Source organism: Epinephelus moara, chromosome 7, assembly GCF_006386435.1.
Source record: "Epinephelus moara isolate mb chromosome 7, YSFRI_EMoa_1.0, whole genome shotgun sequence".
Taxonomy (NCBI): domain Eukaryota; kingdom Metazoa; phylum Chordata; class Actinopteri; order Perciformes; family Serranidae; genus Epinephelus; species Epinephelus moara.
This window is the reverse complement of record NC_065512.1, coordinates 6,180,472-6,196,555: the sequence shown is the minus strand read 5'-3', so window position 1 is coordinate 6,196,555 and position 16,084 is coordinate 6,180,472. Positions and strand designations below refer to the sequence as shown.

The 16,084-nt window shown below is 45.4% G+C and overlaps 2 protein-coding genes across 3 annotated transcripts in view; both read right to left on the bottom strand.

Annotated features, from left to right (window-relative positions):
• The window catches only part of tgfbr2l (transforming growth factor beta receptor-like), a 397,772-nt gene that overhangs the window by 189,082 nt on the left and 192,606 nt on the right, over positions 1-16,084 (bottom strand). The gene's annotated exons all lie outside the window — the stretch shown is intronic.
• Positions 1-16,084, bottom strand: part of enox1 (ecto-NOX disulfide-thiol exchanger 1) — a 134,033-nt gene that overhangs the window by 4,890 nt on the left and 113,059 nt on the right. For both annotated transcript variants that reach the window (XM_050048850.1, XM_050048851.1), the window contains 4 exons: positions 13,751-13,868; positions 11,286-11,491; positions 10,134-10,241; positions 1,404-1,460 (listed from right to left, as the gene is read on the bottom strand). In XM_050048850.1, the coding sequence (XP_049904807.1) occupies positions 1,404-1,460; positions 10,134-10,241; positions 11,286-11,491; positions 13,751-13,868 (489 nt within the window). The remainder of the gene's footprint in view (positions 1-1,403; positions 1,461-10,133; positions 10,242-11,285; positions 11,492-13,750; positions 13,869-16,084) is intronic.

Below are 16,084 nucleotides of genomic sequence, written 5' to 3'. Positions count from 1 at the left end.
CATGGTATGGTATGCTGTACATATGCTGTACATAATCACGGAAACTGTCAGTCAGTCAGTCATTCTGTCTGTCCCACGTTTTTTCTACTCACTGACGTGGTCAATCTATGTGAAACTGCACATAGGCATTGAGGACTGGCATAGGTAGAAGGTGACAAAGCTACCAATGGCTATGGACTAGTAGATAATATTTACTCAAGAACATACACACTCACACATCTTTGCTTTCATGATGAAATTTCAGAAAGGTATGATGGTATAAAAAATGTGATACCACATACATCACAGACAGAGGGAGTGACTCCATTCTCTGCACAGGACGACATCACTCCGCTGTATCTTTACATAAACTGTAGAAGTTTACTGCTTTATTCATGATCTACGTCTCAAACAGAACCTTTAAGTAAAAACTCAGAGGACATCTTTAACCACTAATTAACAGAAACACTGGGTACATCATGTACACTTGCATCTGCATCATGTACACACATAAGAACACTTAAACACACACACATATAAACAAAACATCACATCTAATAAAAAGCCTCACAGCTCTCAGATCAGATCAGTGTGACATGTTTTATGCATCTGTGTTCCCGACTGCCGTCAGTTTACAGCTCAGCAGCTTCGGGTTTAAAAGTTCATCCCCCACCGTATATATATATATATATAGTCAAGTGTGTGTGTGTGTGTGTGCTCTCTGACAGTCAGTTAAGTGCACAGAATAACCAGAATGACCTGAACCTGAACTCCTCTCCTCCAAACACTGAGGTCACTGCAGCTCTCTGACCTCTGATATCATCATTTTCACAGGTTATTTCTGACCTCTGTCATATGAGAATAAAATACTTTGGGAATACTATGAACATGAGGGCTCACCTCACAAGCCACTGTCCAGAGATACTGTTAGCCGCTGATGGCCAAGCTAACACTAAACCTGCTCTGCTGAAAAATAATCCAACACTTAGCTCGACAAAAGTATCATAGTTTTCCTTCAGGGAATAATTTGTAGTTGGGAAAAAAAGGTAAATAGTGCATATATTGTATCGTAATACTCAGCAATAATATCGTATCGTGAGTCCTCTGGCGATTCCCACTCTGAGTATTTTATGTCCCGCAATGTTTCTGTACCTTGTTCAGCCATGTTTGTATTAAAGCTGTGTTACAGTGAGTCTCTGTCAGCCATGTCTTTTGGTATCAGCCAGTTCAGACAGTAAAGGCTCATGGTAAAGGCTAATGGGATTCACCTGGATGAAAGAAAATGCTACATCAGTTTTTGTGTCTAAAGGCTGTTTTTGTTTTTCAAAGATATGATCCCAGCTGCGGAGAGATAAACTGCTTTAAAACAAAAATAAAAGACAGATTTCTTTGACTTGAATCTGCTCTGCTTTCTCAGTTCGTACCTTTTCATGGAGCTCTCCGTTGGTTCCCTCCACAGCCTCCACGTTCCCGTTCAGCAGCTGAAGACACACAGAGAAAAGAAATAACAGGACATTTGGTGAGTGTGAGTGAAACTGAGAGGAAGAACAAAGATTCATGTGCAGCAGAGGAGCGTTTGTTTTCTCTGCTGTTGTTTTATAGATGGTTCTGTTAGAGCTGAGTCAATAATACACGGCTGCAGAGAGTGTTTGTCCGGTACATGTGTACACCGGAGGAACACGCCGCTGATGAATGATTCAAGATGACATCACAAACACGTATCATGTTTTAAAACCACTTATTAGACTGTGTGGAGACAGACTGGTGGGAGGACACCCCAGTGTACTGTACTGTCACTCATGTCTTCTACATTTATCAAATATTTTCTTTTCTATTTCACTTGTAATGGAGTAGTTAATTTCGAATCTGGAGTTTGGTTCATTTGGTTCAGACTGAAAAATCTTTATGTGTCTGTCAGTTGTGAAACAAACCAAAAGGTCTGAACATAAAGTTGCAGGACTGACAGGTTGGACAGTGATTGAGCAGGGAGGATACATCATCAGAGCAACATCGAGCCACATTTACGCTACCTAGTGATGGGCAAGCAGTTCTTTAGATGTTACTGAATCACCAGAATCAGTTCATTAAAAAGATTTGTTCAAAAGATTTGTTCACCGAATCGTTCAGTGCTTGGCAGGAGGAGCCCTGACTGTGTACTGCGTAGTCTGACTCACTGAACTGATACACGGCTGAGCTGCACTGGTGAGTCTCATTACTGGCCAACCCACATTTTAAGTTTGATATAGTCGATATTCATTCTGGTGATCTGGGTTTGCTATGTGCAAACCATCCATCCATCCATCCATCCATCCATCCATCCATCCATCCATCCTTTTTCATCCACTCATCTGGGGCTGGGTCATGGGGGCAGCAGGCCGAGCAAAGCACCCCAGACATCCCTCTCCCCAGCAACACTTTCCAGCTCCTCCTGGGGGATCCCAAAGCGTTCTCAGGCCAGATGAGTTCTGGGTCTACCCGCCTGGAAAACCTCTAACGGGATGCACCCAGGTGGGCATTCTAATCAAATGCCCGATTCAACACCTTGATGACACTGCGGGCTCTAGTTTCCCGGCGCAGCGCAGGGTGGTGAACCCCGCGCAGAGCTAGTTTCGAGCAGTGCAACCCGAGGCGCACTCAGTTTGGTAGTTTGGCAGACCGAGGTGCACTGAGATGGGTGTGGCGGCGCAGCAGGGGGAGGTGTCGACAGATCCAGCTTGGCGCAGTGACAGTTTCGTGCCAAAAGGCTTCGCCGAAGGTGCGCTAAAAGCTCGCCAGCTGAAACCAGGTCTACTGTCAGCGCAGGGGGAGCGCAGCCGGTGTAAGCCGAAGTTTGGCTGACCGGCGGACAGTGCGCACACGTCACCAAAACCTCACAGGCAGGTTTCCAGAATATCAGGCACATTAACGATGCAATAAATACCCAAAAAACCACTATTCAATGCAACTATCTGCAATCAGCACATAAATGTATCTCTATATCGACTGTCCCGTCACATCTGATGTCAGATCAAAGGGGATTGGCACCGTTTGGCACGTTTGGCACGCGTAATGGAAACCCAACCTGATTTGATTAACACAGCTGCAAACTAATGAGTTCACATCCCTCTCAGCCAACCACAAACAGCCACAGCATCAGATAGGGAGTATATATTCAGCATCTGTCATCTTAGAAAAGTCAAAAGAAAAGAAACAGAGTGAGACTGCGAGAGAGAAAGAGAGAGCGCGCGCGCACGAGAGAAACGCAACATTGATTTACAATTGTGGTGACCTCCTCCCAGGCTACCTTTGCATCATCAGCCCGTGGAGGTCTGCTCGCAGTTCCGTATATTCGGACACTGCGAGCTTGGACCTCCCGGACCAAAACATCAGTTTCCTCCTGGGAGGAGGAGTTTGGCCGTCTGACGCTGCTGCTCTCTTCTGCCATGGCGAATTAAGTAAACTCTCATTACACCTTCGCGCGGCGCATTTAAGGGCGAGGAGAGGGGCTCATTTGATTGGTGTGATGTGTGTAAAACCCACTCCACTCCTCCCTCTTTCCGACTTGCGCCGGTAGGAGGGACGGAGGTGGGTTAGAGGAGTAGCTGCGCCAGGGCGCACGGTGTGCCAAATTTACAAAATCCGCTTGGCCACACCCAGTTGGCAAAGCGCAGGTGAGCTGCGCCTCCACCGCGCCCGGTCTGTAAAACTAGAGCCCTGCATGTTCGTCTGATGGTCGGGCCTTGAGCCATGGGGTCCAGTCGGACTCAGCCCAAATAAATTACATGGAGTTTTTCCTTATCTGCTGTGAGGGTCCAAAGGAGGGATCCAGAGGGATGTCGTATGCTGTCAAACTGTGATTTGTGATATTGGGCTTTATAAATAAAATTTAAATTGAACTGAAATTGTATGCCGGGTGGCAGACAGAGGCAGGTCCCAGGCGTGCTGATCCCTGGTGGCGCTATGTGCACACCTACTTGTCAATAAAACTGCCCCTGATTTTGATTCATGGAGCCTTGAAATGTGGCTGTAAGAAGGTTGTAGCTCTTCTTCACAGAGAAGCAGTTATTAATGTGAATTCATGTCAGTTATAAATTATTCTCATGACAGGATGGACAGAAAAGTTTTAAAAGTATCTACACTGCCCAGAAACCTTCTCTGCTGAGTATATCCATAATACTGATATTCCACATCCTGTCCTTCTGTCTGCAGCCTGAAACCATCAACCTGCCTCCCATCACTCAGCACCAACTGACTGACAGCTGCTCCACCTCCACACAGCCTGACATGTAATTATCACCAACAAAGATCTGATCGGAAAACTCCTCCTTCCTCTCATTAAAGCCACAGAATCACACAGTGACACAGAGAGCGCTCTCACCTCGCCTCACCTTTAACCAGCTGTTTGAGGTTTCTGGGAAAAAGTCCAGCACATTATGAATTTATTTCCGAGCACATCGGATTAAATGAGTCATTTTTATTCCAAAACAAACTCCCTATCTCAAAATGTATGATCAATGGATTCTTTAAATCTCTGTGGATGATGTGAACAGTATGAGAAACACGCACAGGCTGGAGGATTCTCTGAGGAGTCCAACATGACGTAACACAAACTTTATTATTCATTTCACAAAATAAAGCTGTTGGGATTTATAGCAGATGTGGACGAGGATTAGGCTGGAGATTGTTCTGCATTCAAGTGTTCTCTTCTGTAACAGACACATAACAATTGAACATTTCATATGTCTTATATCAGTGTTTATAAAGTGATGTGTATATGAGCTGACTGTCCTCAGGAGGTGGAGGGGACGGTGGATGGTGTGAGAACAAGAGACTGTTCGGCTGTAATGCAGTCTAATCCAACACTCATGAAGGTTATAATGTTCAGTTTGTGTTGATTCTGGTGCAGTGGTTTGCATTGTCGCCTCAGAGCAAGACGGTTCCTGGTTCAAACACTGGGGTGGGGGAGCCCTTCTGTGTGGAGTCTGCATGTTCTCCCTGTGTCAGCGTGGGTTTCCTCCAGGTGCTCCAGCTTCCTCCCACAGTCCAAAGACATGCAGGTTAATTGGTGACTCTAAATTGTCCGTAGGTGTGAATGTGAGTGTGAACGGTCGTCTGTCTCTATAGCCCTTTTTAAACAGGAGAAAAGCCCAATCAGTCTTTTTTCAGCATTGGCAGTATAAAAACAAAATCAGGGAGTGCAGCAAAATGCCGCCTACCTACTTTTGTTTATACAGAATGTGCCTTTTTCGTGAGCAAGTAACAAAACGTGTAGCTCAGCGTGTGACGTAAACAGTGACGTGGGAGGGAAGCTGTGGCTGGTCAGTCCTTCGGCGATTCTCTCGTAAGTCGGCCCGTTCTTCACCGTCCCCGTCATCTGACGGTTAATGGCCTCTTCGTTTGAGAGGACAAGGAGGGCGCGCAATTCCTTGTCTCCCCAGTTGCTCATCTTTACAGAGTTTGTCAGGTTTGTGTTTCCCTCTTGCTACTAGCTGCTCACTAATTCCTGCTATCAGCTGTTTCCTGTTTATCCACCGCCAGTGGCTCGCACGTGTCGCATCATCATCAGCTCCTCCCACAAGTCATCAACAGCCCCTCCTGTTGCGGAAGGCCGCCTCGTTCTTTTTAAACCAAAAAGGGTTCCACCAATATGTCTACCCTATGAGGTGGAAAATTGGGCACCTCGGATCAACTCGCCAATCCGGCTCTGTGTGTCTAAATGGTCGCAGCTTGCCAGCCCAACATTCGCCGAAAATCTGGCAGTGTAAAAGGGGCTTATGTGTCAGCCCTGTGATAGTCTGGTGGCCTTTTTTCCTTCAACAACACACACGTGGTTAGGGTTGGGCTTTACAACATAGGAATATAGGAAGTGTAACCTGCCTCCAAGGTGAAAGTCAGTGGTTGTTGGATCCATCCACCACCCCTCCTGCCCGCCCTACTCAGACTTTTGCCCCCTTAACTTACATTGTTGTCCCACTGCGTTTGCACCTGATGCCACTGGGTGCCATTTAATAATAATAATAATAATTTAATAGTTATTATTATCAGACACTCAGGATCATAAAAAGACGCTCTGCACCCACATGCCAGTCCTCTCAAACTCTCAGATATTTGTTTCACAGATGACGTCGCTCTGAAGTCGTCTCTGTGCAGGTTTAAATACGCAGTGCTGGTTTGATGTTTCGTTCAGCCTGCAGCCTGGATCCATGTCTCTGCACCACCTTTAAATCAGATCTGTTACAGCACTAAATAAAACATGTGCTGCTCCTCCTTCCCTCTCTTTACAAGGCATTGATGGATGCATTATGTCAAACCACAGTAACGATCCGGTGTAATATCTTATGCAGCCTCTGCGTGTGTTTTGTCATGTAAAGAGGAACTGAGCTGAGCACTGCACTGTAAAGAATCAATAGACACAGTTTGGAGGAAAATTGACATCAATTTCCATAAAGAGGAAAAATGAATAATATGTGGATTCACCGATGACAAACATTTCTCTGGAGGTGAGAGCTGAGAACACACGCGATGGTAACAGGCTGCTTCTGCTGAAATTGTGACCTCATTTAAAAGTGAAAATCAAGTTTAAACCTTGTTAACACGTCCATACGGTGTTTCTTATACGCCATAAGACATATCATGAGAGAAATGAGCAGTCAGCACCACAGCTGAGCCTTTTCTCCATGGAACTGCAGTGACACTGTGAGAAACACTGATTTAGACAATCAAGGTTTGTTACGTCACAAACCTGAGGAACCAATCCGACAACACTACAGAGAAAAGAGGTGCATCAGAGGAGAAGCTGGTGTAGTTACACTGAGCACTACCATATGGTACAGTTCAGTTCAGTATGTGTCTGTCCTGTTTCCACTGTGAAAAGTTGTGGATGGTACCAATGAACCGTTCCTTAGCGTCCCCATGTTTGGTCCCCCCTCTGTTGGGGTACCTAGCACACAGATCTGGTACTAAAAGGTGGAGCTGTGAACACTGCAGTCTGATTGGTCAGTAGAGGACGGTCACTCTGCTCAGGGCTGAGTTGTGTCTGGTTTTGAGGCTCATGTAACCACTGTTCATACTGTGGAGAGTTTTATTAGTAAACTGTAACTATAAAATGAAAGGATGTTTTGCTGCCTCTCACAGCAGCTGGAGTCTGAGAAAAAATAACTTCATTCACTGGGCCGACTGCCGGCAACTTTTAAGGTGGAACGTTAACTTGTAATGTTACTCAATGCATGAGTTGATGACGTGAATCCATCAGCACACCTTAAATTTCACTGTGACAACTTTGACCATCACTTTAGTTTTTATATGACACACACTTTTAGTAATGACTTTAAAAATATAGATTAATTTGGAGCGGATTATGTGAAGGTCATATATTCTAATCCTCACTTCCTGTGGGCTACAGCAACACTAAACCCCTGAGCTTGCCTGAGAAGGACTAAATGCACAAAGCTGCTATTTTTAAATATCCCATGGAGAGAGACTCTCACTGCAGCCTGTTCTATTTTGTTGTGAAAATGTGGGCGTGCAGCCTCGTTCTGTGGACGATAAACCAGGTGCAGACTGATAAAGGAGGAAATACAGTGAGTGCTGGACGGAGCATTGAGTGACAACAACCCTGCCCATATTTAGGAGTACTGTTTGCGGTGGAAACGCTAGAGTCTAGGTACCATGTCTGAAGGGTTACTGTTGGTTCCAAAGGTACTATACTGAAAGTGTTGGTGGAAACAGGGCTTTTGTTATTAATGTGGGGGGAGGGGTGGTGCAAAAAAGGGGGAGGCATGTCAAATTATGTATTTAAGCACTAGGGAGGGACTTGTGTTTTTGTTTTGGTTTAGGGGAGGGGCATACAAATTTAAATGGTTGCATTTTGTATTTATTTTACTCCAGACTTTAAACATGTCTTCCAAATTTTGTGAATTTTTCAAATCTTGGAGATATATTTGGTGATCTTTAAATAAAACATGCACTTTTTGGCAATTTTTCAAAGAAACTGTGTCCAAAATGACCATTCATCATAGTCAGAAACTGTAAAAACAGATGTTGGATCTGGATGGAACCAGATCTGAGCTTTAAATAGTGTCATTTCATCAAAATCACTTTATTCTATGCCTCATTTAAAATTTGGCTAGAAATAAACAGTTGAACTAACCAGCAGGACAACAAGAGTGAAAACTGAGGCTTTTTTCAACTCCAGGATTTTGTCTTCAATGTTTAACTTTCAAACATCAAAGGATGAGTTATAAAAATCTAATGAATAATGTATGGTGGAGGGAGGGTCATGGATTTCCCCCTGTCACTCAGGGAGGCTCAAGGAAAAATATCTGTAGTTTTGGGGTGGGTCTAAATAAAAACAGCCACCTCCCCTCCTCTGATAAATAAGAACAGTCCCTAACCTGAACCTAAACCTAACTGTAACATGAACCATCAAAGTCTTAACCCTCAAACAGGCCAAAATGTCCTCACTTTTCAAAACTGTCCTCACTTTGTTGCCAAAATACGTTTTCTGGTCCTCACTATGTATCATGTACAAGTACAAACACACAAACACACACACAAACACAGATGAAATGATGGAGGGATGAAGGAGGTTGGAAGGACAGCAGGGCTGCTATGGCAACGATCCTGCCAACATGTTTTTCTGTTTTCTCCTGCTGAGAGGTGTGTGTGTGTGTGTGTGTGTGTGTGTGTGTGTGTACGTGTATGTGTGTGTGGGTGCGTGTGTGTGCGTGTGTTTGAGCCACAAAAGAGAGATTGAATGAGTCTCAGGATTCAATCTGCAGCCGATGACTGTGCAGCGCGTTGTTATTTACTGAGACAGTACGAGACATCTCGTCAAATGTTAGTGACATAATGGGTGTGGTCTGTCTGATGTGAGTGTGTAAGCAGCTTTACACCCTAAACTGACTTCAAACAACTACAGCTGATAAAGACCGACATCTGAGTCATCTCATGTCTCCTGTTATTGCACTTCAACACGCTGCAGAGGCTACACCTGCACCAGTCTGTTTGGGTGAGGAGCTCAGACATCTGGAGGGAGCTTGGAGTAGAGTCGCTGCTCTCGTACGTCAAAAGGGGAAAATGTGCAAACTGGAATCGTGCAGAGTTGGAGGTACAAGCTAATGTCAGTGTAAAAGCTTGATCAGCGTACCAGGTTGGACCCTTTTGCCTTCAGACCTGCCTTAATTCTTGGTGTCATAGATTCAACAAGGTGCTGGAAACATTCCTCAGAGATTTTGGTCCATATTGACATGATGACATCACACAGTTGATCCATGATGAGAATCTCCCGTTCCAGCACATCCCAAAGGTGCTCTATTGGAGTGAGATCTGGTGACTGTGGAGGCCATTGGAGTACAGTGAACTCATTGTCATGTTTGAGATGATGTGAGCTTTGTGACATGGTGCGTTATCCTGCTGGAAGTAGCCATCAGAAGATGGGTACACTGTGGTCATAACGGGATGGACACGGTCAGCAACAATACTCAGGTAGGCTGTGGTGTTTAAACCATGCTCAGTTGGTACTAAGAAAGTCTCCCCCACACCATTACACCAGCAGCAGCAGCCTGAAGAGTTGATACAAGGCAGGATGGATCCATGCTTCCATCTGAATGTGGTTTTTCCAATCTTCTATTGTCCAGTTTTGGTGAGAAAACCCGTGTGAATTGTAGCCTCAGTTTCCTGTTGTTAGCTGACAGGAGTGGCACCTGGTGTGGTCTTCTGCTGCTGTAGCCCATCTGCTTCAAGGTTGGACAAGGTGTTGTTGCTTCAGAGATGGTCTTCTGCACACCTTGGTTGGAACCAGTGCTTATTTGACTTCCTGTTGCCTTTCTATCATCTTGAACCAGTCTGGCCATTCTCCTCTGACCTCTGGCATCAACAAGGCATTTTGGCTCACTGGATATTTTCTCTTTTTGGGACCATCCTCTGTAAACCCTAGAGATGGTTGTGCTGAAAATCCCAGTAAATACTCAGACCAGGCCGTCTGGCACCAACAACCATGCCACGTTCAAAGTCACTTAAATCACCTTTCTTCATCATTCTGATGCTCAGTTTGATCTTCACCACGTCTACATGACTAGTGCATCTAATAAAGTGGCCAGTGAGTGTATTCTATTGGATGTAGCTCTCTGGGTTGAACCTGAAGGAGCACTGTGATGTGACAGCCTTGTACACACCTTGTCTCTCAGGGCGAGCACCTCCCCCTCCAGGTAGCGGTGCTCCTCTCTCGCCTGCTCCAGCTCCGCTTCTTTACTCTTCAGCTTCTCCTGCAGGCTCAGCAGTTGCTGGAAGACAAAGACATGCATGATGTAACATCGTTATGAAAGATATGATTGTCTTAATGATGCTTTGGGTGGCTGACAGTGTGGGAGAAATACCGGAAATACTCTGTGGTTCATCACACTCAGTCACATCAGCTCATTATATGTTTGCAAGTGTATGTTGGGTCTTTCATAATATTTAAATGCTTATCATTTTGATTAAATACATTTTTGTTCACAATGTAATTTCAAATAAAGTGAAGCTCTTATTTTGTTTGTGACGGAGGGAAGAGAAACATCAGCAGGTGACAAACGAGAGGCGACAGTCGCGTGACGTTCTCTTACACTGTTAGAAGACGAGTAAGCAACACATTTACAACCAGCCACCGTGTGTGTGTGTGTGTGTGTGTGTGTGTGTGTGTGTTTGGTGTGATGTGCCCGGTTCTATCAGTGCTGTCACTTGCGATAGAGAAAGACAGGAAGTCGAGTCACATCAGGCTAACTCGTCACAAACGAGCTCGGCGCTCTAACAAAGCTTCATGAAACCAGTGGAGCGAAGGATTCTGGGAGAGCTCTGAGTCAGCAGGGAACAACAACCACTGGGTTTTTTTCTGTTTGCTCGAGGAAAATAAAGTAAAGTCAGCTCACTTTTCTGATACACACACACAAACACACACACACACACAAGGATCTGGGCAGCTCCACTGAAGCAGTCAGGGGTTAAAGTTCCTCCCTGACACTTCAGACAGGTTGTTTTTGGGTCACATCTCTCACCTGTACACTGACCCTGGTGCATGTTTCTCCTCAGGCAGTCTGATGTGTGGTAAGTGTTTAACTGAGAGTGTGAAACTTTGTGATTGGACCAGAAGCTGATGCAAGCCAACACCTCAAATTCCAAGAGGCAGAAAAACAGATTTTACTGTGAGTCATAATCCAAATCTGACCAATACACAAGTAGAAGACTGATACTTGAAGTTTACAGTGCAGCAGCTACTGAGGAAGAGTTTGGAGAAATGTACCTGCTGCATGTTGTACATTGCTACTAAAGACGAGTTTGAAGGAACAAACCTGTTGCATGTTGTGCATGTTCTGCTGCAGCAGCTGGATCTGAGTTTCTGCGCTGTGTGGGTGTGTCTGCGTGTGATCGTCGTCCGGTCGGCTGGTTCTACTCTGCTCCTTCCTCAGCAGCTCCACCTCGTTCCTGTAGGCGTCCAGCTGCCATCGCAGAGAGTCGTTCTCCTCCTTCAGAGACGCCTGAGTCTGATCACACACTCCTGCAGGAGGACATGAGGATGCAGTCAGTTTCACTTGTTCACTGATAAAAACACTGAGGCTTCTCACTGATCTCAACCAACATGAGACGGCAGAGAAGAATGAGAAGTCCTTTCCTCTGAGGATGGAAACAACAATAAGGCCACAAAGTTCAGTGTGTTTGTTAATGACGTCCTCACACTTCAGTCGCTCCATGTTTACCCTAAAATAAAAACAAGCAGGCTTATAGAGGAGGAGGAAGGAGCAGTAGCTCTACTCCGAGCTCCCTCCAGCTGTCCTTGCTCCTCCCCCTATCTCTAAAGGCCCTGACACACCAAGCCGACGGTCGGCCATCGGTCAAAGTCGGGCCATTGGTGAGCATCTGTTGCCCTAGTTTTTGCGGTGTGTCCCGCACCGTCGGCATTACGGCGTTGGCGGCCTTTCGGCTGATCGAGCATGTTGAATCAGTGGCGGAGCTTGTCAGTGAGAGAGATCACTCTGATTGGCTGTTCAGGTTTTATTGAATGAAGTGAATCTGCCTGTAATGAAACCGGGGCTAACCGGTGCTTCCTCCTCAGGCTCCACTTCACTCAGCTGCCCGACAGACCCACTGCTTCTTCCCACTTTAACCTGAATAACAAACCAAGGCTAGCTGTGAGGCTAGCGGAGTGTTAGCTGCAGCATGACCGGAGGGAAGCACAGCCAGTTAGCCTCCGCTAGCTTCCCAGCTAGCCCCGGCTCTCCGTTTGGATCCAACCGGAGCACCGAGCCCTGGTTTGTTATTCAGGTTAAAGTGGGAAGAAGCAGCGGGTTTATCGGGCAGCTGAGTGAAGTGGAGCCTGAGGAGGAAACACCGGGACCGTCTGGATGTGATAGTCCGTGGAGGTGCTGCGGTGCTCAGCTGCACAGATAGGAAACCCTTCGGCTGACAGGATGTACCACTCTGTCACTCCGCTCTCTCTCATGCAGGCGCAGAACGTACGTGCCACTTGGCCGTCGGATGTAGTCCGTGTAGAGTGTTCAAATGCAACTGACACAGGGCGACGTGAGGCGACGTAGACGACGCAACAGTTGGCTTTTGTCGCCACTAGTTCTTTTATGTCGGTTTGGTGTGTCCGCACCTTAAGGCTGAGCCCAGCCACCCATCTGAGGAAAGTTATTTCAGCCGCTTGTATCTGTGACCTCATTCTTTCCGTCACTACCCAGAGCTTATGACCATTGGTGAGGGTTGGGACGTAGGTAGGGTCGGACCAGTAAATCGAAAGCTTCACTTTTCAGCTCAGCTCCAGTCTGGCACAGCGCCTGTATCACTGCAGATGCTGCGCAAAACCACCAATCAAGTGAGGGAGTTCAAGTGATAACTCTCCCAACCTGGAGGGGGCAATCCACCAGTTTCTGGCAGAGAACCATGGCCTCAGATTTGGAGGTGCTGACTCTCATCCCCAGTGGACACTGGAGGTCACGCCGTGATGAAGCCAACAGAACCACATCATCTGCAAAGAGCAGAGACGCAATTCTGAGGTCACCAAAACGGACCCCTTCCTCCCCTCAGCTGCGCCTCAAGATCCTGTCCATGACTATTACGAGCAGAAGCAGAGACAAGGGAAAACACCCACTGAGAATGTCTTTGACTTTGTGCAAAGTATGCAGACACAGCCCTCACTCTGGTTATACAAGGACAGGATGGCTCGTAATACCCCCCCACAAGACTCCCCTTGGGACGTGATCGTAAGCCCTCTTAAAGTCCACAAAGCACATGTAAACTGGATAAGCAAACTCTGACGACCCCTCCAGCAGCCCTGCAAGGGTAAAGAGCTGGTCCACTGTTCTGCAGCCAGGACTGAATCAGCATTGCATGGAGACATGAAATAAAGTAATAGAAGCACTTTTCATGTATGTAACTGCAGATTTGTGTTTCACTGACAGATGTGTTGTTGTGAGGAGTATCCATCCTCTGATGCTCTTGCTAAGGTTTAATCCATCTTTTCGCTGTTAAGGGATTTTTGGGGAGTTTTTCTTAATACCTGAATCGAGGCTCTAAAGACAGAGGGTACTGATAGACTGAGTGGATGTTAGAAAACATACTTTAACATCCAATGTTGATGACTCAGTCACCGAGACAACGTCAAGAGACAGTCATCATCACATTAACTGGAGAAAAGAAAACAAATGTATGTTTTTTACAAAGAGATATCTGAGAAAAAAGAGGCTTCCCAAATTTAAAACTGAGAAATTTCTTGACTTCATTAAAAGTGTGACGTGTAAAGGTGATTATGTCGTACCGTTCTCCTCCGTGCGCATCCTCTTACAGGGATTTTCATCCGAGTCGTCGTCTGACATCTCCATCTCCTCCTCCCGTCTGATGCCCATGATCTCTTCACTGTGGGCGTTTCTCAGCTCCTGAAACATCACAAGCAGCAGACACACACAGTGCAAGCCGTCCTCAGCACCACGACACACACATCAAGGCACCAGAACGTGTCTTTAGACTCACTTCATGTCTTTATGTCAAGTTAAGCACTTTGAGCTGCCTTGCTGTCAAAAGGTGCTAAACACATAGACTTTTCTGTCCTTGATCTTCTCAAAGTGTTTGACAACTAAATAGTTCAAAGACTACCAGTGGTGCATATATGCTTTAGTTCATAGATACAAGTTGAGGCATCAGGGTTGAAAATGATCATTTCTGACTATGTGTTAACTCATCACAGGGCTGTACATTGGTTGCAGCAGCTGTGGTCTGACTTTATGTTTTCAATGTTAAGTTGCAGAAAAGAAACATTTCTTGCCACATGTCCACACACTTTTGGCAGCTGCAGGGCCGAGGGTTCAAATCCCAACTTGGGCAGTGTAAGACCTTTAGGCTTCAAGATTCTTCAAGCAATTCATTTAACAGTTCAGCACTTCCAGCAATGTTTTGAACTAGAGCATGGAGGCTTATGCACATCATCAATAACTAGAAAAATGTCCGTAGATGAAGAGAAGAGAATTCTTACATATAAGATTATATAAGAATACTTTATTCAAATACACAATGTTTGGTCCTCAGACCTTCATCAGACTTTACCTGATGAAGGTCTGAGGACCCAAATGTTGTAAGTAAAAGGACAGTGTGCAGAAATTCTCTTCTCGTCAGTGATGCTTTGAAAAGCATCTCAGCTGTCAGCATCCACAATGCATTCTCTGGTTATTTGTCAGCTGAATACGCAGCCTGTTTCCGCCTCACATAGACTTACCACAGATACTAGCCATTAACGGACTGTAGCATGCTAGAGATGGTTGTGTCTCATCACTGTCTCTGTCTCTTACCTCTTATTGGACCAAACTGTTTTATATGTGGTGACACTGAGCTGACTTTGATCAAACTTCACTGAGTGTTAATCATCGTTAATCAAACCGGATTGATTTTAAATGCAGAAATAAAAACAAACACACACTGTTATGTATTTCCTTTTGATGTATGCATTCTCTGTGAGCTATCATTCAATAAAATATTAATCAACCTTCTGTCTGCTGGAATTACTGGCTACTGTTTGTAAATTGTATCACCAGTAAAAAAAAAAAGAAAAAAAAGATGGACAACCAAAGAATCATTCTCGTTTGCTACTTGCGTTTATTTGACGCTGTGTTTGTGATTTTGTTTGTTGTTGAAAGTTGTTACTTTTTCTTCGTAGAAGCAAGCTCTGACCTGTGATTGGATATGATGTGTCTTCTGTTAAAGATAAAAAGCTCAGCTGCATTTCTTCATGGAAACAAAGGAACAAATTTGTATTGATTGTTATCAGCTCTGTGCTGCCCTCTGCTGGACAACATATTCACCTTTTTTTTCCTTAATTTTTACCCCACTTATGTTTCCAAGTGGTATTATTGTGGCAGCGCTGTCGCAAAGACAACCGGATCTCTTTACGTTTTCCTCAGAGCCGCGACTACTGACAACATCACCATTTTGTTTTCTTCAGTCACTTCAGTTGCTCCACCATCCGGGATTTCCACTCCTGGGGATAGTAACTGCAAAATGACGCTCTTGGTAACTGGGGGTGGCTACTGATAGCTGCCAAGGAAAGCTAAAGCGCTCTACTTGCACACTTCCTTTTTGCCATAAATGGAGCCTTTATTGTCGCGGGTAGTCAAAGCACGTGGCAGACAGAATTACAGAGTAAAGGTGAGGCATCTTACCCTGGAAATCCAGAGTTCTCGCTAGAGCACAATTTCAATTTGCTCAGCGAGTCACTCTGGCAATCAGTAATGATACTCATTACCTATGCCCATGAAACCGAGCTGTACCAATTACATCGGTGTATCTGATATAAGCGGGCCAGAGGCGAGCTAAACAGATGACGACAGCGCTGCGACGACGAAGTCCGGAATCAGTCAGTAAACACTGCAAGATGGCTACGGATGAACACCAGTTGTTTGAAGCGGCTTTGGCTGCTACAATGAACGAGTTAGACTTGGCCTTTTCTCTAAAAGAGGAACAGAAGACGGCGCTCGAGTCTTTCCTTTGCAAGAAGGACGTTTTTGCTGTTTTGCCGACCAGATACGGCAAGAGTCTAATCTACCAGTTAGCTCCGCTGGTAGCTAAGCGTATACGTCACCCCGTGTATTGTTCTGATTGGTCG